The sequence below is a fragment of the Pseudophryne corroboree genome, chromosome 8 (assembly GCF_028390025.1).
Source record: "Pseudophryne corroboree isolate aPseCor3 chromosome 8, aPseCor3.hap2, whole genome shotgun sequence".
In the NCBI taxonomy this organism is placed as follows: Eukaryota; Metazoa; Chordata; class Amphibia; order Anura; family Myobatrachidae; genus Pseudophryne; species Pseudophryne corroboree.
The window spans coordinates 427,663,533-427,685,577 of record NC_086451.1 but is presented as its reverse complement, the minus strand read 5'-3'; the positions used below and the strand labels follow the sequence as shown (position 1 = coordinate 427,685,577).

The 22,045-nt window shown below is 49.5% G+C and overlaps 1 protein-coding gene across 2 annotated transcripts in view; it reads right to left on the bottom strand.

The window, feature by feature from the left end:
- Positions 1 to 22,045, bottom strand: part of VARS2 (valyl-tRNA synthetase 2, mitochondrial) — a 179,232-nt gene that overhangs the window by 96,987 nt on the left and 60,200 nt on the right. For both annotated transcript variants that reach the window (XM_063937998.1, XM_063937999.1), the window contains exons 4-8: positions 18,007 to 18,107; positions 17,650 to 17,771; positions 10,530 to 10,596; positions 4,120 to 4,217; positions 3,938 to 4,019 (exon numbers count right to left, since the gene is read on the bottom strand). In XM_063937998.1, coding sequence (XP_063794068.1) covers positions 3,938 to 4,019; positions 4,120 to 4,217; positions 10,530 to 10,596; positions 17,650 to 17,771; positions 18,007 to 18,107 — 470 coding nt within the window. The remainder of the gene's footprint in view (positions 1 to 3,937; positions 4,020 to 4,119; positions 4,218 to 10,529; positions 10,597 to 17,649; positions 17,772 to 18,006; positions 18,108 to 22,045) is intronic.

Sequence of the window (22,045 nt, the reverse complement as noted above, 5' to 3'; positions counted from 1 at the left end):
ATCATCCCTAGGAACAGAAGACACGTCGACGGAACCAGCTGCGATTTTGGAATATTGAGAATCCAATCGTGCTGCCGCAACACTATCTGAGATAGTGCTACACCGACCTCCAACTGTTCCCTGGATCTTACCCTTATCAGGGAATCGTCCAAGTAAGGGATAACTAAAATTCCCTTCCTTCGAAGGAACATCATAATTTCGGCCATTACCTTGGTAAAGACCCGGGGTGCCGTGGACCATCCCTACGGCAGCGTCTGAACTGATAGTGACAGTTCTGTACCATAAACCTGAGGTACCCTTGGTGAGAAGGGTAAATTTTGACATGAAGGTAAGCATCCTTGATGTCCCGAGACATCATGTAGTCCCCTTCTTCCAGGTTCGCAATCACTGCTCTGAGTGACTCAATCTTGAATTTGAACCTCTGTATGTAAGTGTTCAAAGATTTTAGATTTTAGAATCGGTCTCACCGAGCCGTCTGGCTTCGGTACCACAATAGTGTGGAATAATACCCCGTTCCCTGTTGCAGGAGGGGTACCTTGATTATCACCTGCTGGGAATACAGCTTGTGAATGGCTTCCAAAACTGCCTCCCTGTCCGAGGGAGACGTCGGTAAAGTCGACTTTTGGAAACGGCGAGGGGGAGACGTCTCGAATTCCAATATGTACCCCTGAGATATTACCTGAAGGATCCAGGGGTCTACTTGCGAGTGAGCCCACTGCGCACTGAAATTCATTGAGAACGGGCCCCCACCGTGCCTGAGCTTGTAAAGCCCTAGCGTCATACTGAGGGCTTGGCAGAGGCTGGAAAGGGTTTCTGTTCCTGGGAACTGGCTGATCTCTGCAGCCTTTTTCCTTTCCCTCTGTCACGAGCAGAAAAGAGGAACCTTTTGTCCGCTTGCCAACAAAGGACTGCGCCTGATAATACGGCGTCTTATTTTGAGAGGCGACCTGGGGTACAAACGTGGATTTCCCAGCTGTTGCCGTGGCCACCAGGTCTAAAAGACCGACCCCAAATGTCCCCTTTCAAAGGCAATACTTCCAAATGACGTTTGGAATCCGCATCACCTGACCATTTTACTGGTAGAATTGGACAACGCACTTATACTTGATGCCAGTCGGCAATTATTCCGCTGTGCATCATGCATATATAGAAATGCATCTTTTAAATGCTCTATAGGCAATAATATACTATCCTTATCTAGGATATCAATATTTCCAGTCAGGGAATCCGACCATGCCAACCCACTACTGCACCTCCAGGCTGAGGCGATAGCTGGTCGCAGTATAACACCAGTATGTGTGTAAATACCTTTTTTTGGATACCCTCCTGCTTTCTATCAGCAGGATCCTTAAGGGCGGCCATCTCATGAGAGGGTAGAGCCCTTGTTCTTACAAGCGTGTGAGCGCCTTATCCCCCCTAGGGGGTGTTTCCCAATGCATCCTAACCTCTGGCGGGAAAGGGTATGCAGCCAATACTTTTTAAGAAATTATTAATTGTTATCGGGGGGAAACCCACGCATCATCACACATTTTATTTCTCAGATTCAGGAAAACTACAGGTAGTTTTTCCCTCACCGAACATAATACCCCTTTTTTGGTGGTACTCGTATTATCAGAAATGTATAAAACATTTTCCATTGTCTCAATCATGTAACGTGTGGCCCTACTGGAAATCACGGTTGTCTCTTCACCGTCGACACAGGAGTCAGTATCCGTGTCGGCGTCTGTATCTGCCATCTGCCTGACGGCCTATGAGACGTCTGGACAGGCACAAGCTGAGTAGCCGGCTGTCTCATGTCAACCACTGTTTTTTTATATAGAGCTGACACTGTCACGTAATTTTCAACAGTACATCCACTCAGGTGTCGACCCCCTAGGGGGTGACATCACTGTTACAGACACTCTGCTCCGCCTCCACATCATTTTCCTCCTCATACATGTCGACACACACGTACCGACACCCAGCACACACACAGGGAATGCTCTGATAGAGGACAGGACCCACTTAGCCCTTTGGGGAGACAGAGGGAGAGTTTGCCAGCACACACCAGAGCGCTATATATGTATAGGGACAACCTTACAATAAGTGTCTATCCCTTATAGCTGCTTATATCTGTTATTTTGCCAAATAAGTGCCCCCCTCTCTTTTTTACCCTGTTTCTGTAGTTGCAGGATGCAGGGGAGATTCTGGGAGCCTTCCTACCAGCGGAGCTGTGTGGGAAAAATGGCGCTGTGTGCTGAGGAGATAGGCCCCGCCCCCTTCACGGCGGGCTCTTCTCCCGCTTTTTACTGGAAAACTGGCAGGGGTTAAATACATCCATATAGCCCAGGAGCTATATGTGATGTATTTTTCGCCAACTAAGGTAAATTCATTGCTTCCCAGGACGCCCCCCCCCCCAGCGTCCTGCACCCTCAGTGACCGGAGTGTGAAGTGTGCTGAGAGCAATGGCGCACAGCTGCAGTGCTGTGCGCTACCTTATGAAGACAGGAAAGTCTTCTGCCGCCGATTTATGGACCTCTTCTTGCTTCAGCATCTGTAAGGGGGCCGGCGGCGCGGCTCCGGGACCCATCCATGGCTGGGCCTGTGATCGTCCCTCTGGAGCTAATGTCCAGTAGCCTAAGAAACCCAATCCACTCTGCACGCAGGTGAGTTCGTTTCTCTCCCCTAAGTCCCTCGATGCAGTGAGCCTGTTGCCAGCAGGTCTCACTGAAAATAAAAAACCTATTTAAACTTTTACTCTAAGCAGCTCAGGAGAGCCACCTAGATTGCACCCTTCTCGTTCGGGCACAAAATCTAACTGAGGCTTGGAGGAGGGTCATAGGGGGAGGAGCCAGTGCACACCAGCTAGTCCTAAAGCTTTTACTTTGTGCCCAGTCTCCTGCGGAGCCGCTATTCCCCATGGTCCTTTCGGAGTCCCCAGCATCCACTAGGACGTTAGAGAAATGTAGATCAGTTTATTGTATAATTGTATTGGAAGAGATGGCACCCTAATGTTATTTCTAACAGGAAGCACTTCTACCATCCAGCTAATGGTGTTTAGTTAATGGCTGGGTCCATTTGAGGCTCCTCTCACAGCAGCTCATTAGCATTTTCATTCGGGATGCAGTCAAGATGCCGGCATTTGGCATCCCGGCGGTCGGAAAGCTGACGCCAGCATCCCGGAACTGCTCTGAATGCTGATGCTGGCATCCCAACATAGATAGCGATGCAGAATGCCAAAAACCGGATCGAGTTGGTGCCAAAGTCTCCACTGGCAAGCCACGTGGGAGGGTTAGGATGCAAGGGTGGGGCAGTTAGGCTGCAGGGAGGGAGATTAGGAAGGGTGGGTTAGGCACCACTGAAGAGGCTTTTGAGGGGGGGGGGGCAGTTAAGGTCAGGCTGTGGGAAAGGTGGGGAGGGACGATGTAACGTGAATACGAGACACTACTGTGCAGTGTAATGCGAATAAGGGACACTACTGTGTGGCATAATTTGAATTGGGAGTACTATTGTGTCCACGCCCTTCTCCCACAAGACCATGCCCCATTTCCAATACTCACTCCTTTTTCCAAATGTGTGTAGGTGGGGGGGAGGGGGCGTCAGCCCCTTACCATGCCAGGGGCGCTCGGACCCCTAGATACACCCCTGCTTGGCACATCTCCAGCTGCCACTGTCTTCCGACAATTAATTTCTATTAGGCATGACCAAGGTTATCAAGACCCAGGTCAGACCTTTCAGACATAAGCCGGACACCCAGGTAGATGTGCATACACTGCAAAAAAACGTGGGGGTTTTGGCTTATGACTGAAAGGGGTATGAGAGAACTAATCCACACTTAAGAATGGAGAAGTTTCCTGTCTCCGATACTGAAACACTGCATGACCTTTCCATAGGAAAATAGCTTCCTGATAGCACATAGGAGGGGGACACAAAACAGAAGCACAGATGTAGGGCTTACTTCGTCCATAGTAAAGCAGGATCTGTCCCAGTCGAGAGAAGCTCCGAGCGACTGTAGTTGATGATAAATCCTCTCTCCTTTACTAAGAGAAAGAAAGAAAAATGAAAAACCCTACAGACAATGCGAGCACACATGCCTAACATTACAGCAGCAAGCCATACCGTCCCATCACCAGCACTTACTTCTCCTTCCACTTCCAGACAGCTTTTAAGAATTCTTCCCGGCCCAAATCATGGCGCGAGAGGCCTTGTTCTTTATACAGGTTCTTCTCAACCACTGCCTAGGAGATAGGACAAGGGGGAAGAGTAATTAAAGCTTGGAGAGAGATAAAAATAAGATTTTACTTACCGATAAATCTATTTCTCGTAGTCCGTAGTGGATGCTGGGACTCCGTAAGGACCATGGGGAATAGCGGCTCCGCAGGAGACAGGGCACAAAATAAAAGCTTAAGGATCAGGTGGTGTGCACTGGCTCCTCCCCCTATGACCCTCCTCCAAGCCTCAGTTAGGATACTGTGCCCGGACGAGCGTACATAATAAGGAAGGATATTGAATCCCGGGTAAGACTCATACCAGCCACACCAATCACACCGTACAACTCGTGATCTGAACCCAGTTAACAGTATGATAAACGCAAAGGAGCCTCTGAAAAGATGGCTCACAACAATAATAACCCGAATTTTTGTAACAATAACTATATACAAGTATTGCAGACAATCCGCACTAGGGATGGGCGCCCAGCATCCACTACGGACTACGAGAAATAGATTTATCGGTAAGTAAAATCTTATTTTCTCTGACGTCCTAGTGGATGCTGGGACTCCGTAAGGACCATGGGGATTATACCAAAGCTCCCAAACGGGCGGGAGAGTGCGGATGACTCTGCAGCACCGAATGAGAGAACTCCAGGTCCTCCTCAGCCAGGGTATCAAATTTGTAGAATTTAGCAAACGTGTTTGCCCCTGACCAAGTAGCTGCTCGGCAAAGTTGTAAAGCCGAGACCCCTCGGGCAGCCGCCCAAGATGAGCCCACTTTCCTTGTGGAATGGGCTTTTACTGATTTTGGTTGTGGCAATCCTGCCACAGAATGTGCAAGCTGAATTGTACTACAAATCCAACGAGCAATCGTCTGCTTTGAAGAAGGAGCACCCAGCTTGTTGGGTGCATACAGGATAAACAGCGAGTCAGATTTTCTGACTCCAGCCGTCCTGGAAACATATATTTTCAAGGCCCTGACAACGTCAAGCAACTTAGAGTCCTCTAAGTCCCTGGTAGCCGCAGGTACCACAATAGGTTGGTTCATGTGAAATGCAGAAACCACCTTAGGTAGAAATTGAGGACGAGTCCTCAATTCCGCCCTGTCAGAATGAAAAATTAAGTAAGGGCTTTTATATGATAAAGCCGCCAATTCTGACACACGCCTGGCTGAAGCCAAGGCTAACAGCATCGACACCTTCCATGTGAGATATTTTAAGTCCACAGTGGAAAGTGGTTCAAACCAATGTGACTTTAGAAAACTCAACACAACATTGAGATCCCAAGGTGCCACTGGAGGCACAAAAGGAGGCTGTATGTGCAGCACCCCTTTTACAAAAGTCTGAACTTCAGGTACTGAAGCCAGTTCTTTCTGGAAGAAAATCGACAGGGCCGAAATTTGAACCTTAATGGACCCCAATTTTAGGCCCATAGACAGTCCTGTTTGCAGGAAATGAAGGAAACGACCCAGTTGAAATTCCTCTGTAGGGGCCTTCTTGGCCTCACACCACGCAACATATTTACGCCAAATGCGGTGATAATGTTTTGCGGTTACGTCCTTCCTGGCTTTGACCAGAGTAGGGATGACTTCTTCTGGAATGCCTTTTTCCCTCAGGATCCGGCGTTCAACCGCCATGCCGTCAAACGCAGCCGCGGTAAGTCTTGGAACAGACAAGGCCCCTGCAGTAGCAGGTCCTTTCTTAGAGGTAGAGGCCACGGTTCGTCCGTGAGCATCTCTTGAAGTTCCGGGTACCAAGTCCTTCTTGGCCAATCCGGAACCACGAGTATAGTTCTTACTCCTCTCCTTCTTATGATTCTCAGTACTTTTGGTATGAGAGGCAGAGGAGGGAACACATACACTGACTGGTACACCCACGGCGTTACCAGCGCGTCCACTGCTATTGCCTGAGGGTCCCTTGACCTGGCGCAATATCTGTCCAGTTTTTTGTTTAGACGTGACGCCATCATGTCCACCTTTGGTTTTTTCCAACGGTTTACAATCAGGTGGAAGACTTCTGGGTGAAGTCCCCACTCTCCCGGGTGAAGGTCGTGTCTGCTGAGGAAGTCTGCTTCCCAGTTGTCCACTCCCGGAATGAACACTGCTGACAGTGCTATCACATGATTTTCCGCCCAGCGAAGAATCCTTGCAGCTTCTGCCATTGCCCTCCTGCTTCTCGTGCCGCCCTGTCTGTTTACGTGGGCGACTGACGTGATGTTGTCCGATTGGATCAACACCGCCTGACCCTGAAGCAGAGGTTTTGCTTGACTTAGGGCATTGTAAATGGCCCTTAGTTCCAGAATGTTTATATGAAGAGATGTTTCCATGCTTGACCACAAGCCCTGGAAATTCCTTCCCTGTGTGACTGCTCCCCAGCCTCTCAGGCTGGCATCCGTGGTTACCAGGATCCAATCCTGAATGCCAAATCTGCGGCCCTCTAGTAGATGAGCACTCTGCAGCCACCACAGGAGAGACACCCTTGTCCTTGGCGACAGGGTTATCCGCTGATGCATCTGCAGATGCGATCCGGACCATTTGTCCAGTAGATCCCACTGAAACGTTCTTGCATGGAATCTTCCGAATGGAATCGCTTCGTAAGAAGCCACCATTTTTCCCAGGACCCTCGTGCACTGATGCACTGAGACCTGTCCTGGTTTTAGGAGGTTCCTGACTAGCTCGGATAACTCCCTGGCCTTCTCCTCCGGGAGAAACACCTTCTTCTGGACTGTGTCCAGAATCATTCCTAGGAACAGTAGACGTGTCGTTGGAATCAGCTGCGATTTTGGAATATTTAGAATCCACCCGTGCTGACGTAACACTACCTGAGATAGTGCTACTCCGACTTCTAACTGTTCCCTGGATCTTGCCCTTATCAGGAGATTGTCCAAGTAAGGGATAATTAAAATGCCTTTTCTTCGTAGAAGAATCATCATTTCGGCCATTACCTTGATAAAGACCCGAGGTGCCGTGGACAATCCAAACGGCAGCGTCTGAAACTGATAATGACAGTTTTGTACTACAAACCTGAGGTACCCTTGGTGAGAAGGGTATATTGGGACGTGGAGATAAGCATCTTTGATGTCCAGAGACACCATATAGTCCCCTTCTTCCAGGTTCGCTATCACTGCTCTGAGTGACTCCATCTTGAATTTGAACCTTTTTATGTAAGCGTTCAAGGATTTCAGATTTAAAATTGGTCTCACCGAGCCGTCCGGCTTCGGTACCACAAACAGCGTGGAATAATACCCCTTTCCCTGTTGCAGGAGGGGTACCTTGATTATCACCTGCTGGGAATACAGCTTGTGAATGGCTTCCAAAACTGCCTCCCTGTCGGAGGGAGACTTTGGTAAAGCAGACTTCAGGAACCGATGAGGGGGAAACGCCTCGAATTCCAGTTTGTACCCCTGCGATACTACCTGTAGAATCCAGGGATCCACTTGCGAGTGAGCCCACTGCGCGTTGAAATTCTTGAGACGGGCCCCCACCATATCTGAGTCTGCTTGTAAAGCCCCAGCGTCATGCTGAAGACTTGGCAGAAGCAGGGGAGGGCTTCTGCTCCTGGGAAGCGGCTGCATGGTGCAGTCTTTTTCCTCTTCCTCTGCCCCGGGGCAGAAAGGAGTGGCCTTTTGCTCGCTTGTACTTATGGGAACGAAAGGACTGAGTTTGAAAAGACGGTGTCTTTTTCTGCTGATGTGGAGTGACCTGGGGTAAAAAGGTGGATTTTCCAGCCGTTGCCGTGGCCACCAGGTCCGATAGACCAGCCCCAAATAACTCCTCCCCTTTATACGGCAATACTTCCATGTGCCGTTTGGAATCCGCATCCCCTGACCACTGTCGCGTCCATAACGCTCTTCTGGCAGAGATGGACATAGCACTTACTCTTGATGCCAGGGTGCAAATATCCCTCTGTGCATCACGCATATATAGTAATGCATCCTTTAAATGTTCTATAGTTAACAAAATATTGTCCCTATCCAGGGTATCAATATTCTCGGTCAGGGAATCCGACCATGCGACTCCAGCACTGCACATCCAGGCTGAGGCGATTGCTGGTCGCAGTATAACACCAGTATGTGTGTATATACTTTTTAGGATATTTTCCAGCCTTCTATCAGCTGGTTCTTTGAGGGTAGCCGTATCAGGAGACGGTAACGCTACTTGTTTTGATAAACGTGTGAGCGCCTTATCTACCCTAGGGGGTGTTTCCCAACGCGCCCTAACCTCTGGCGGGAAAGGATATAATGCTAATAATTTTTTAGAAATTAGCTGTTTTTTATCGGGGGAAACCCACGCTTTTTCACACACCTCATTTATTTCCTCTGACTCAGGAAAAAATATTGGTAGTTTTTTCTCACCCCACATAATACCCTTCTTTGTGGTACTTGTAGTGTCAGAAAGGTTCAATGCCTCTTTCATTGCCGTGATCATGTAACGTGTGGCCCTACTGGACATTACGTTTGTCTCGTCACCGTCGACACTAGACTCAGTATCTGTGTCAGGGTCTGTGTCGACCCACTGAGGTAACGGGCGTTTTAGCGCCCCTGACGGACAGGCACTAATTGCTTTGCCGGCTGTCTCATGTCGTCAACAGTTTTTTGCAAATTGCTGACATTATCACTTAATTGTTTAAATACAATCATCCAGTCAGGTGTCGACTCCCTAGGGGGTGACATCACCAACACAGGCAACTGCTCCGCCTCCACATCATTTTCCTCCTCATACATGTCGACACACGCGTACCGACACACAGCACACACACCGGGAATGCTCTGATAGAGGACAGGACCCCACTTAGCCCTTTGGAGAGACAGAGGGAGAGTCTGCCAGCACACACCCAGCGCTATATATATATATACAGGGATAACCTTATATAAGTGTTACTCCCTTATAGCTGCTGTTAATATATTTATTTGCTGCCAAACGTGCCCCCCCTTCTCTTTTTTACCCTGATTCTGAAGCAGGACTGCAGGGGAGAGTCAGGGAGCCGTCCTTCCAGCGGAGCTGTGAGGGAAAATGGCGCTTGTGTGCTGAGGAGATAGGCTCCGCCCCTTCACGACGTCCTTATCTCCCGCTTTTTTGTGTAAAATGGCAGGGGATTAAAATACATCCATATAGCCCAGGAGCTATATGTGATGTATTCTGTTTTGCCACCTAAGGTATTCTGTTATATTGCGTCTCAGGGCGCTCCCCCCCCCCAGCGCCCTGCACCCTCAGTGACCGGAGTGTGCTGAGAGCAATGGCGCACAGCTGCAGTGCTGTGCGCTACCTTAGTCTGAAGACAGGATGTCTTCTGCCGCCGATTTCACCGGACCTCTTCGTCTCTTCTGGCTCTGTAAGGGGGACGGCGGCGCGGCTCCGGTGACCCATCCAGGCTGAACCTGTGATCGTCCCTCTGGAGCTAGTGTCCAGTAGCCTAAGAAACCCGATCCACTCTGCACTCAGGTGAGTCCGTTTCTTCTCCCCTTAGTCCCACGATGCAGTGAGCCTGTTGCCAGCAGGACTCACTGAAAATAAAAAAACCTAACTAAACTTTTATTCTAAGCAGCTCAGGAGAGCCACCTAGATTGCACCCTTCTCGGCCGGGCACAAAAATCTAACTGAGGCTTGGAGGAGGGTCATAGGGGGAGGAGCCAGTGCACACCACCTGATCCTTAAGCTTTTATTTTGTGCCCTGTCTCCTGCGGAGCCGCTATTCCCCATGGTCCTTACGGAGTCCCAGCATCCACTAGGACGTCAGAGAAAGGGGGTTATTCAGAGAGATACGCAGCCAGATCTGCGTTCATCTACAAACATGCTGGGGGCCGACCAGCACAGGGCAAGGCCGCCCCGCATTTGTAAGTCCGCCCCCTGATGCGTCCGCAATTAGACTGCGGACGCATCTGATCTAATGATGACCCCTGACAGTGCAGCCTGGCTGCGTCTTCAGTGGCCTTTTTTTTTTTGGGAGCGGTTGCATGTGACATCAAAAACAGTCACCCCCCCAACGAAGCGTCGGCACCTCACGAACGCTCCCACTGTCACTCACATTACGGCCGCATCCACCGCAATGTATATGTCCGTGCAGCAACGATGCGCCCGCTGCGCATGCGCAATCAGTCTCCACCGGCAAACTGCACTGCGCTGCAACAGTGGCGGGGTCTGAATGACCCCTAAAGTACCAACCAATCAGCTTCTATCATTTTCCAGGCTGTGTTTGTAGAATGACAGTTAGGAGATGATTGGTTGGTACGTTATCTCTCCAAGCTTTGATAAATCTCCCCCATGGTGACCATTGGCTCATTTATTACTGCAATCAATCAGAAAAACAAACAAAAGTAACATATGGCAGGTCCAAATCTTACCTGCGTGGCGATTCCAGCATGATCCGAGCCAGGCACCCATAAAACTTTCTGCCCCAGCATCCTCCTCCTGACAAGACAAGAAAGGGTCTGTACCTCTGCTTACATTTAATTCAGATCTACAGCACCACCATATTACACAGCGTAGTACAGAGTGCATGCTATATCGGAGATTGCAATCTAAACTCACTAACATGGACACTAGGGCTCATTTTCTTTTTGCCAATAGTCAATGACCATACCCAATCACCACCATACATTGTTGTACCTCTCATTTCAAAACCAATGGGCATTCATGTCGAGTTGATCTCCCACTGATTCTAGAACAGCCTCCATCCTCCAAACCCCGACAGTTAGCCGAGCTGCCAGAAGGCGACGTGCGATTCGGCACTCTAGAGAACATTGCTCCATAGACCAATGGCTGCGTGCTTTACATCACTTACGCTGCTATTTCTACCTGACTTATGTGTTTTATACCCTTTATATGATCTTGTAGACTTGTTTACTTTTGTAAGGGATTTTCTAAGTTCAATATTCAATGAAATAAATAAGATTTTAACTTGCCGGTAAATCTATTTCTCGTAGTCCGTAGTGGATGCTGGGGACTCCGTAAGGACCATGGGGATAGACGGGCTCCGCAGGAGACATGGGCACTTTAAGAAAGAATTTAGGTTCTGGTGTGCTCTGGCTCCTCCCTCTATGCCCCTCCTCCGAAACTGTGCCCAGAAGAGCTGACAGTACAAGGAAAGGATTTTGGTAATCAAGGGCAAGATTCATACCAGCCACACCAATCACACCATATAACATGAGTTTATAACAACCAGTCAACAGTATGACAACAACAGAGCATCAGGTCCAACCCTGATGCAACCATAACATAACCCTTATTGAAGCAATAACTATATACAAGCATTGCAGAAGAAGTCCGCACTTGGGACGGGCGCCCAGCATCCACTATGGACTACGAGAAATAGATTTACCGGTAAGTAAAATCTTATTTTCTCTAACGTCCTAGTGGATGCTGGGGACTCCGTAAGGACCATGGGGATTATACCAAAGCTCCCAAACGGGCGGGAGAGTGCCGATAACTCTGCAGCAACGATTGAGCAAACTCAAGGTCCTCCTCAGCCAGGGTATCAAACTTGTAGAACTTTGCAAAAGTGTTTGAACCTGACCAAGTAGCCGCTCGGCAAAGCTGTAATGCAGAGACCCCTCGGGCAGCCGCCCAAGAAGAGCCCACCTTCCTAGTGGAATGGGCCTTAACCGATTTTGGCAGCGGCAATCCAGCCGCAGAATGAGCCTGCTGAATCGTGTTACAGATCCAGCGAGCAATAGTTTGCTTTGAAGCGGGAGCACCAAGCTTGTTGGAAGCATACAGGAGAAACAAAGACTCTGTTTTTCTGACCCTAGCCGTTCTGGCTACATAAACCTTCAAAGTCCTGACCACATCAAGCAACTCGGAATCCTCCAAGTCAGTAGTAGCCACAGGCACCACAATAGGTTGGTTTATATGAAAGAATGAAACCACTTTCGGCAGAAATTATGGACGGGTCCGCAATTCTGCTCTATCCACATGGAAAACCAGATAGGGGCTTTTATGTGACAAAGCCGCCAACTCTGACACACGCCTAGCCGAAGTCAAGGCTAATAGCATGACCACCTTCCACGTGAGATATTTCAACTCCACCGTTTTGAGTGGTCCAAACCAGAGGGATTTCAGGAAACTCAACACCACGTTAAGATCCCAAGGTGCCACTGGAGGCACAAAAGGGGGCTGAATATGCAGCACTCCCTTTACAAACGTCTGAACTTCAGGTAGAGAAGTCAACTCCTTTTGAAAGAAAATGGATAGGGCCGAAATCTGGACCTTAATGGAACCCAATTTTAGGCCCAAATTCACTCCTGACTGTAGGAAGTGAAGGAACGGCCCAGCTGGAATTCCTCCGTAGGGGCATTCCTAGCCTCACACCAAGCAACATATTTTCGCCATATAGGGTGATAATGTTGAGCTGTTACGTCCTTCCTAGCCTTTATCAGCGTAGGAATGACCTCATCCGGAATGCCTTTCTCTGCTAGGATCCGGCGTTCAACCGCCATGCCGTCAAACGCAGCCACGGCAAGTCTTGGAACAGACAGAGCCCCTGTTGCAACAAGTCCTGTCTTAGAGGAAGAGGCCACGGGTCCTCTGTGAGCATTTCTTGCAGATCTGGATACCAAGTCCTTCGTGGCCAATCTGGAACAATGAGTATTGTTCTCACTCCTCTTTTTCTTATTATCCTCAGCACCTTGAGTATGAGAGGAAGAGGAGGGAATACATAGACCGACTGGAACACCCACGGTGTCACCAGGGCGTCTACAGCTATTGCCTGAGGGTCTCTTGACCTGGCGCAATACCTCTGTAGCTTTTTGTTGAAGCGGGATGCCATCATGTCCACCTGTGGCAGTCCCCACCGACTTGTAATCTGTGCGAAGACTTCCTGATGAAGTCCCCACTCTCCCGGGTGGAGGTCGTGTCTGCTGAGGAAGTCTGCTTCCCAGTTGTCCACTCCCGGGATGAACACTGCTGACAGTGCGCTTACGTGATTCTCCGTGCAGCGAAGAATTCTGGTGGCTTCCGCCATCGCCACTCTGCTCCTTGTGCCGCCTTGTCGGTTTACATGAGCCACTGCGGTGATGTTGTCTGACTGAATCAGAACCGGTTGGTCGCGAAGCAAGTTCTCCGCTTGACGCAGGGCGTTGTATACGGCCCTTAGTTCCAGGATGTTGATGTGAAGGCAAGTTTCTTGACTTGACCACAGACCTTGGAAATCTCTTCCCTGTGTGACTGCTCCCCACCCTCGGAGGCTTGCATCCGTGGTCACCAGGACCCAGTCCTGAATGCCGAATCCGCGGCCCTCTAGAAGGTGAGCGCTCTGCAGCCACCATAGAAGAGACACCCTGGCCCTGGGGGATAGGGTGATTAACCGATGCATCTGAAGATGTGATCCGGACCACTTGTCCAGTAAGTCCCATTGAAAGGTCCTCGCATGGAACCTGCCGAAGGGAATGGCCTCTATGATGCCACCATCTTTCCCAGGACTCGAGTGCAGTGATGCACTGACACCTGTTTTGGTTTTAATAGGTTCCTGACCAGTGTCATGAGTTCCTGAGCTTTCTCTATCGGGAGATAAACCCTTTTCTGGTCTGTGTCTGGAATCATGCCCAGGAAAGGCAGACTAGTCGTAGGAACCAACTGCGACTTTGGAATATTTAGAATCCAGCCGTGTTGCCGTAACACTTCCAGAGAAAGTGCTACGCTGATCAGCAACTGCTCTCTTGATCTCGCCTTTATGAGGAGATCGTCCAAGTATGGGATAATTGTTACCCCTTGCTTCCTCAGAAGTACCATCATTTCTGCCATAACCTTGATAAATATTCTCGGTGCCGTGGAGAGACCAAACGGCAACGTCTGAAATTGGTAATGACAATCCTGTACCACAAATCTGAGGTACGCCTGATGAGGTGGATAAATGGGGACATGAAGGTATGCATCCTTTATGTCCAGAGACACCATAAAGTCCCCCCCTTCCAGGCTTGCGATGACCGCTCTCAGCAATTCCATCTTGAACTTGAACCTTTTCAGATATATGTTCAGGGATTTTAAATTCAATATGGGTCTGACCGAACCGTCCGGTTTCGGGACTACAAACATGGTCGAATAATAACCCCTTCCCTGTTGTAGGAGGGGAACCTTGACCACCACCTGTTAAAGATACAATTTGTGAATTGCAGTTAACACTATTTCCCTCTCGTGGTGGGAAGCTGGTCGGGCCGATTTGAGGTATCGGTGAGGGGGCATCTCTTCGACTTCCAGCTTGTATCCCTGAGACACAATTTTTATTGCCCAGGGATCCACCTGGGAGTGAACCCACTTGTGGCTGAAATTTCGAAGACGTGCCCCCACCAGGCCTAGTTCCGCCTGTGGAGCCCCAGCGTCCTGCGGTGGATTTTGTAGAGGCCGGGGAGGACTTCTGTTCCTGGGAACTAGCTGTGTTGTGCAGCTTCTTTCCTCTGCCCCTGCCTCTGGCAAGAAAGGACGCACCTCGGACTTTCTTGCTTTGTGATCGAAAGGACTGCATTTGATAATGTCGTGCTTTCTTAGGCTGTGCGGGAATATAAGTCAAAAGATCAGAATTACCAGCTATAGCTGTGGAGACCAGGTCCGAGAGCCCTTCTCCACACAATTCCTCAGCCTTGTAAGGTAAACCTTGCATATGCCTCTTTTATTCGGCATCACCTGTGCATGTTCCACAGGACACGTCTAGCAGAAATCGACATAGCGTTGACTCTAGAACCCAGTAGACTAATGTCTCTTTGGGCATGTTATATATATATATATATATATATATATATATATATATATAAGACAGCATCTTTATATATATATATATATATATATATATATATATACACATACACATATGTATACACATACTAGGGTCTCAATGTCCACGCTGCTACAGCGCTATAACCCCATGCCAACACAATCGCCGGTCTGAGTAGTGTACCAGCATGTGTGTAAATGGACTTCAAAGTACTTTTACTGCATGCTATCTGCAGGATCCCTGAGGATAGCTGTTAAGTCAGCGCTACCTTTTGGGTAAACGTGACAAGCTTTGTCCACCCTAGGGGAAGATTCCCATCGTATCCTGGCCCTAGTAGGGAAAGGATACTCCCTGAGAATTCTTTGTGGGAAGCTGCAGCTTCTTGTCTGGAGATTCCCGCTCTTTTTCTTCATGAGAGGAGGGAAATTTACCTCAGCTTTCTTCCCCTTAAGCATGTGTACCCTTGTGTCAGGGACAGATGAGTCTTCAGTGATATGCAAAACATCTTTCATTACAATAATCATATATTGAATACTTTCCTGCCATTTGGCTGTAACTTTGCATTATCGTAGTCGACACTGGAGTCAGACTCCGTGTCGATATCAGTGTCTATTATTTTGGATAGTGAGCGTTGTGAGACTCTGAATGTCTCTGCGACATCGGGACAGACATGGGTAGATTCCCTGTCTGTTCTCTAATCTTTTGTGCAATAAATTTACCTCAGCACTTAATTTCACATATCCAATCAGGTGTCGGCGTTGTCGACGGAGACACCACACACATTTGCTCCATCACCTCCTTAGGAAAGCCTTTTACCTCAGACATGTCGACACACACGTACCTACACACCACACACTCAGGAAATGCTCATCTGAAGATAATTCCCCCACAAGGCCCTTTGGAGAGACAGAGAGAGAGTATGCCAGCACACACCCCAGCGCTATATGACCCAGGAAAAAACACAGAAATTTAATGTTTACCCAGTAGCGCTGTTATTATCTGCGCCGAATTATGTGCCCCCCCTCTTCTTTAAAACCCTCTCTTCTACCGTGGTATAAGTAGGGGAGAGACCGGGGAGCTTCCTCTCAGCGGTGCTGTGGAGAAAAAACATGGCGCTGGTGAGTGCTGAGGAAGAAGCCCCGCCCCCTCGACGGCGGGCTTCTGTCCCGCTTAAATATACATTTTCTTGGCGGGGGCTCATACATATATACAGTGCCCAACTGTATATATGTTTACTTTTGCCAAAAAGAGGTCCAAATGCTGCCCAGGGCGCCCCCCCCCCCAGCGCCCTGCACCCTTACAGTGACCGGAGTATGTGAGGTGTGTGGGAGCAATGGCGCAAAGCTGCAGTGCTGTGCGTTACCTCAGTGAAGACAGGAGTCTTCTGCCGCCGATTTCGAAGTCTTCTTGCTTATCATACTCACCCGGCTTCTGTCTTCCGGCTCTGCGAGGGGGACAGCGGCGCGGCTCTGGGATCGGACGGCGAGGGTGAGATCCTGCGTACGATCCCTCTGGAGCTAATGGTGTGCAGTAGCCTAAGAAGCAGGACCTAGCTTCAGAGAGTAGGGCTGCTTCTCTCCCCTCAGTCCCACGATGCAGGGAGTCTGTTGCCAGCAGAGCTCCCTGAAAATAAAAAACCTAACAAAATACTTTCTCTCAGCAAACTCAGGAGAGCTCACTGAAAAGCACCCAGCTCGCTCTGGGCACAGTATCAAACTGAGGTCTGGAGGAGGGGCATAGAGGTAGGAGCCAGAGCACACCAGAACCTAAATTCTTTCTTAAAGTGCCCATGTCTCCTGCGGAGCCCGTCTATCCCCATGGTCCTTACTGAGTCCCCAGCATCCACTAGGACGTTAGAGAGTATTAAATGTACTGTATATAGGTGCATATATATAGTTGCTGTACTGTATATAGGTGCAGATGGGATCCGTTCAATTTGCCGGCTGTCGGGATCCCGGCAGTCAAGATACTGATGCCGGAATCCCGCCAGCCGGAGTCACGGCAAAACAGGACTATTCCCACTTGTGGGTGCCCACCATTTGCCGTCTGTCGGGATCCCGGCAGTCAAGATACTGATGCCGGAATAGAGTGGGAATAGAACTTGTGGCGAGCGCAGTGAGCCAACAAGCCCACAAAGGGACTCTCTCTGCACTCGCCCCGCTGCCGGTATTCTGGCTAGCAGAATGCCGCTCTTGGGATATGGATAGCCGGTATCCCGCCCGCCGGTAAATCATTCTGATTCCATGCAGATATGCATAGGATGGGTATGGGTCGTTGGGTAGACAGTCATTAGGTTGACCATGGAAGGTCGACATGCATTAGGTCATCAGGGACAATAGGTAAACATGGTCATTAGGTCGACATGTACTAGGTCGACAGGTCAAAAGGTCGATGTGGTTTTTCTTACTTTTTTTGGGCGTTTTCTTCATAAAGTGATGGGGAACCGCAATTAGTACACCTTGTACTCGGCTACCGCTTTGCTCGGCACAGGTTACCGGTCCAATCGTAGTCCATGTGTATCATTAAGTATGAAAAAATCCAAAAAAATGAAGAAAAAAAAAAGAAGTGAAAACCCATGTCGACCTTTTGACCTGTCGACCTAGTAAATGTCGACCTAATGACCACGTCGACCTATTGGCCATGTCGACCTAATGCATGTCAACCTTCAATGGTCGACCTAATGACTGTCGACCTAACGACTGTATCCCGTATAGGATTACCTATATTATCACTATCTAGAATTGTATTAGCCCACTCACCAGCGAACGAGAGAGTCCTCAATGGCCACCGTGAGAGCATGTCCGAGGTGAAGGGAGCCAGTGACGTTGGGCGGCGGGATGCAGAGTGAGAAGACTTCTGGAGTAGCGTGCGGGAGGCCACTCTGCAAATCAGTAATGTAATATTACTATAGATGTAACTGCTATAGCTCCCCATTAATGTAATATTACTATAGATGTAACTGCTATAGCTCCCCATCTCAACAGCCATTCAGTTGGTCACTAGGAAGTTTAGCAGAAATGCCCGTTATATAATCATTGGCCATTCTGCACTGTGGGTTCCAGTAGCTCCCTTTCACTAGTAGCATGGACATAACACAGCTTCTTCTGCATTCTTACCTGGTACTCTGGCTTGAAGAAACCCTCTTTCACCCACCAGGAATACCATGCAGCCTCCACATAATGTGGGCTGTAGGAAGCAGGCAGTGGACAGGTGGTATCTGGAAATTAAAGGTAATGAACAGATACTGTAAGCCAAGGAGTGAAGACCACCAAAAACGAGTTTTATGGTAAGAACTTACCTTTGTTAAAACTCTTTCTGCGAGGTACACTGGGCTCCACAAGGATTGGACAATGGGGTGTAGAGTAGGATCTTGATCCGAGGCACCAACAGGCTCAAAGCTTTGACTCTTCCCAGAATGCACAGCGCCGCCTCCTATATCACCCCGCCTCCCAGCACAGTAGCTCAGTTTTTAGTTAACCAGCCCAATGCAGTAGCAGGAAAAGAGACGACAACAGTTAGTAGCTACATACACCAAACTCTCACGACAAGAGAAGTGTCAGTGGCTAATGCCATACCAATCCAAAGAAGCTAAGTGCGTCAGGGTGGGCGCCTTGTGGAGCCCAGTGTACCTCGCAGAAAAAGTTTTAACAAAGGTAAGTTCTTACCATAAAACTCGTTTCTGCTGCGGGGTACACTGGGCTCCACAAGGATTGGACAATGGAGATGTCCTAAAGCAGTTCTTTATGGGAGGGGACGCACTGTAGCGGGCACAAGAACCCGGCGTCCAAAGGAAGCATCCTGGGAAGCGGCAGTATCGAAGGCATAGAACCTTATGAACGTGTTCCTGGAAGACCACGTAGCCGCCTTGCACAATTGTTCAAAGGATCGCACCACGTTGGGCCGGCCAAGAAGGTCCAACAGACCGAGTAGAATGGGCCTTAATGTGAACAGGAGCAGAGAGACCAACCAGCCTTCACATAAGCATGTGCAATCACCATTCTAATCCATCAGGCCAGGGTCTGCTTGTGAGCAGGCCAGCCACATTTGTGTGAAATCCAAACAAAACAAAGAGAGAATCAGATTTTCGGATAGAAGCAGTTCTCTTCACATAGATACGGAGAGCCCGTACCACATACAAAGACCGCTCTTTGGGAGACAAATCAGGAGAGACAAAGGCCGGAACCACAATCTCCTGATTACTGTGAAACGAAGAAACCACCTTAGGTAAATATCCGGGACGAGTCCTAAGAACCGCCCGATCATGGTGAAAAATCAGATACGGGGAACTACAAGACAAGGCACCCAGATCCGACACTCTTCTAGCAGAGGCAATAGCCAGCAAGAACACCACCTTAAGGGAAAGCCACTTAAGGTCAGCTGAACCAAGGGGTTCAAGCGGAGGCTCCAGCAATGCCTCCAAAACCACCGACAAGTCCCAAGGAGCCACAGGCGGGACATAGGGAGGTTGGATACGCAACACACCCTAAGTGAAAGTATGAACATCAGGCAAAGTCGCAATTTTTCTCTGAAACCACACCGACAAGGCAGAAATATGAACCTTTAGGGAGGCCAGACGCAGGCCCAACTCTAGGCCTTGCTGCAGAAAAGTTGGGCTTGGCTGTACTAAACGTGGAAGCGTCATAATTGTTAGATGCGCACCAAACAAAGTAGGAATGCCAGACCCTATGATAAATCCGAGCAGAAGCCGGTTTCCGGGCCCGCAACATAGTTTTAGTGACCTCTTCAGAAAAACCGTTAGCCCTCAAGACGGAAGCTTCAAGAGCCACGCCGTCAAAGACAGACGGGCTAGGTCCTGGGAGACACAGGGGCCCTGAACGAGGAGGTCTGGGCGTTGTGGAAGTAGAATTGGACACTCTGATGATAGGCCCTGAAGGTCTAAGAACCAGTGCCGTCTGGGCCACGCCGGAGCTATGAGAAGCAGATTTCCTTTTTCTTGCTTAAACTTCCGAATTACCCTGGGCAGGAGTGACACCGGAGGGAACACATATGGCAGCCGAAACCTCCACGGCACCGCCAGCGCATCCACGAATGCTGTTTGAGGATCCCTTGCCCTTGCTCCGAAGACCGGAACCTTGTGATTGTGTCGAGACGCCATCAGATCCACGTCTGGAAGACCCCACTTTTCCACGAGGAGTTGAAACACTTCTGGATGGAGGCCCCACTCGCCGGCATGCACGTCCTGACGACTGAGAAAGTCAGCTTCCCAATTCAGGACTCCCGGAATGAATATTTCCGATATGGCCGGTAGATGGCGTTCCGCCCAACGTAGAATCCGTAAGACTTCCTTCATTGCCATACGGCTTCGAGTGCCGCCTTGATGATTTATGTAAGCCACTGTGGTGGCGTTGTCCGACTGTACTTGAACAGGACGGTTCTGAATTAAATGCTGGGCCGGGTTCAACGCATTGAAGACCGCCCGCAATTCCAGAATGTTGATTGAGAGGAGAGATTCCTCCTTGGTCCACCGACCCTGAAGGGAGTGTTGCTCCAGCACCGCGCTCCAACCTCTTAGACTGGCATCTGTCGTCAACAGGACCCAACTGGATATCCAGAAGGGACGACCCCTGCACAATTGTTGGTCCCGGAGCCACCAGTGTAGCGACAGACGGACCTCCGGAGTCAAGAAGATCATTTGAGATCTGATCCGGTGAGGCAGGCCGTCCCACTTGGCTAGAATCAGCCTCTGGAGGCGGCGAGAATGGAATTGAGCATACGCCACCATGTCGAATGCTGATACCATTAGGCCCAGCACCTGCATTGCCGAATGTATCGACACTTGCGGACGAGAAAGGAAGCAACGAATCCTGTCCTGAAGCTTCAGGACTTTCTCCTGAGACAAGAACAACCTCTGGTTGTGAGTGTCCAACAACGCTCCCAGGTGCACCATGCTCTGAGCAGGGACCAGGGAGGATTTCTTCCAGTTGATGAGCCACCCGTGGGCTTGTAGAAACCGGAGAGTCATATCCAGATGACGTAGGAGAAGATCTGGGGTTTTTGCTAGGATTAACAAGTCGTCCAGATACAGCAGTATCCTGACCCCTTGACGGCGGAGTACCACCGTCATCACCGCCATGACTTTGGTGAAGACTCGCGGAGCCGTTGTTAAACCAAAAGGTAACGCCCGAAACTGGTAATGTAGGTTGCCAATAGCGAACCTCAGGTGTTGTTGATGTGACACTGCTATAGGAATATGCAGGTAAGCATCCTGTATGTCCAGGGAGACCATGTAGTCCCCAGGTTCCAAGGCCAGACCCATAGAGCGAAGGGTTTCCATACGGAACTTGGAAACCTTCACAAACCTGTTCAATGCCTTGAGGTTGAGAATGGGCCGGGAGGACCCATTCGGTTTCGGGACTAAAAACAGCGGAGAATAATACCCCAGGCCCCTCTGAGCAAGAGGCACCTGTACTACGACTCCTGTATCCAGGAGGGTCTGTACCACCTAGTGTAGAGTTTTTGCCTTTGTCTGGTCCAAAGGGACGTCTGTCTGGCAAAATCGATGAGGGGGTCGGTATTTGAAGGCTACGGCGTAACCTCGAGTGACGACTTCTCGTACCCAGGCATCTGAAGTGGTCTTCAACCATTCCTGGGTATACCCTAGAAGCCGGCCCCCCACCCTGGGATCCCCCAGGGGGAGGCCCGCCCCGTCATGTGGCAGGCTTATCGGTCTTGGCAGCTGGCTGACGGGCAGCCCAGGCTCTTTTGGGCTTCGGCTTACCAGGTTTGGAAGTGCGGGCCTGCTTATTGTACGTCTGACCTTTTGCTTTACCTGAAGGACGAAAGGACGTACCTTTAGCCTTCGACATAGAAGGAGCGATATTAGGCAGACAGGCAGTTTTGGCAGTAGCCAAGTCAGCCACAATCTTATTTAAGTCCTCCCCAAACAGAATATCTCCCTTGAAAGGAAGTACCTCCAGGGTTTTTCTAGAGTCCAGATCCACAGACCAGGATCTCAGCCACAATATCCGGCGAGCCAGGACTGACGTAGTAGAGGCTTTGGCTTCTAGGATACCGGCATCAGAAGCCGCCTCTTTAATATATCGAGAAGCTGTGACAATATATGACAAGCATTGTCTAGCATGGTCAGAAGAGATTTCAGCTTCTAACTCCAAGGCCCATGCTTCAAAAGCCTCT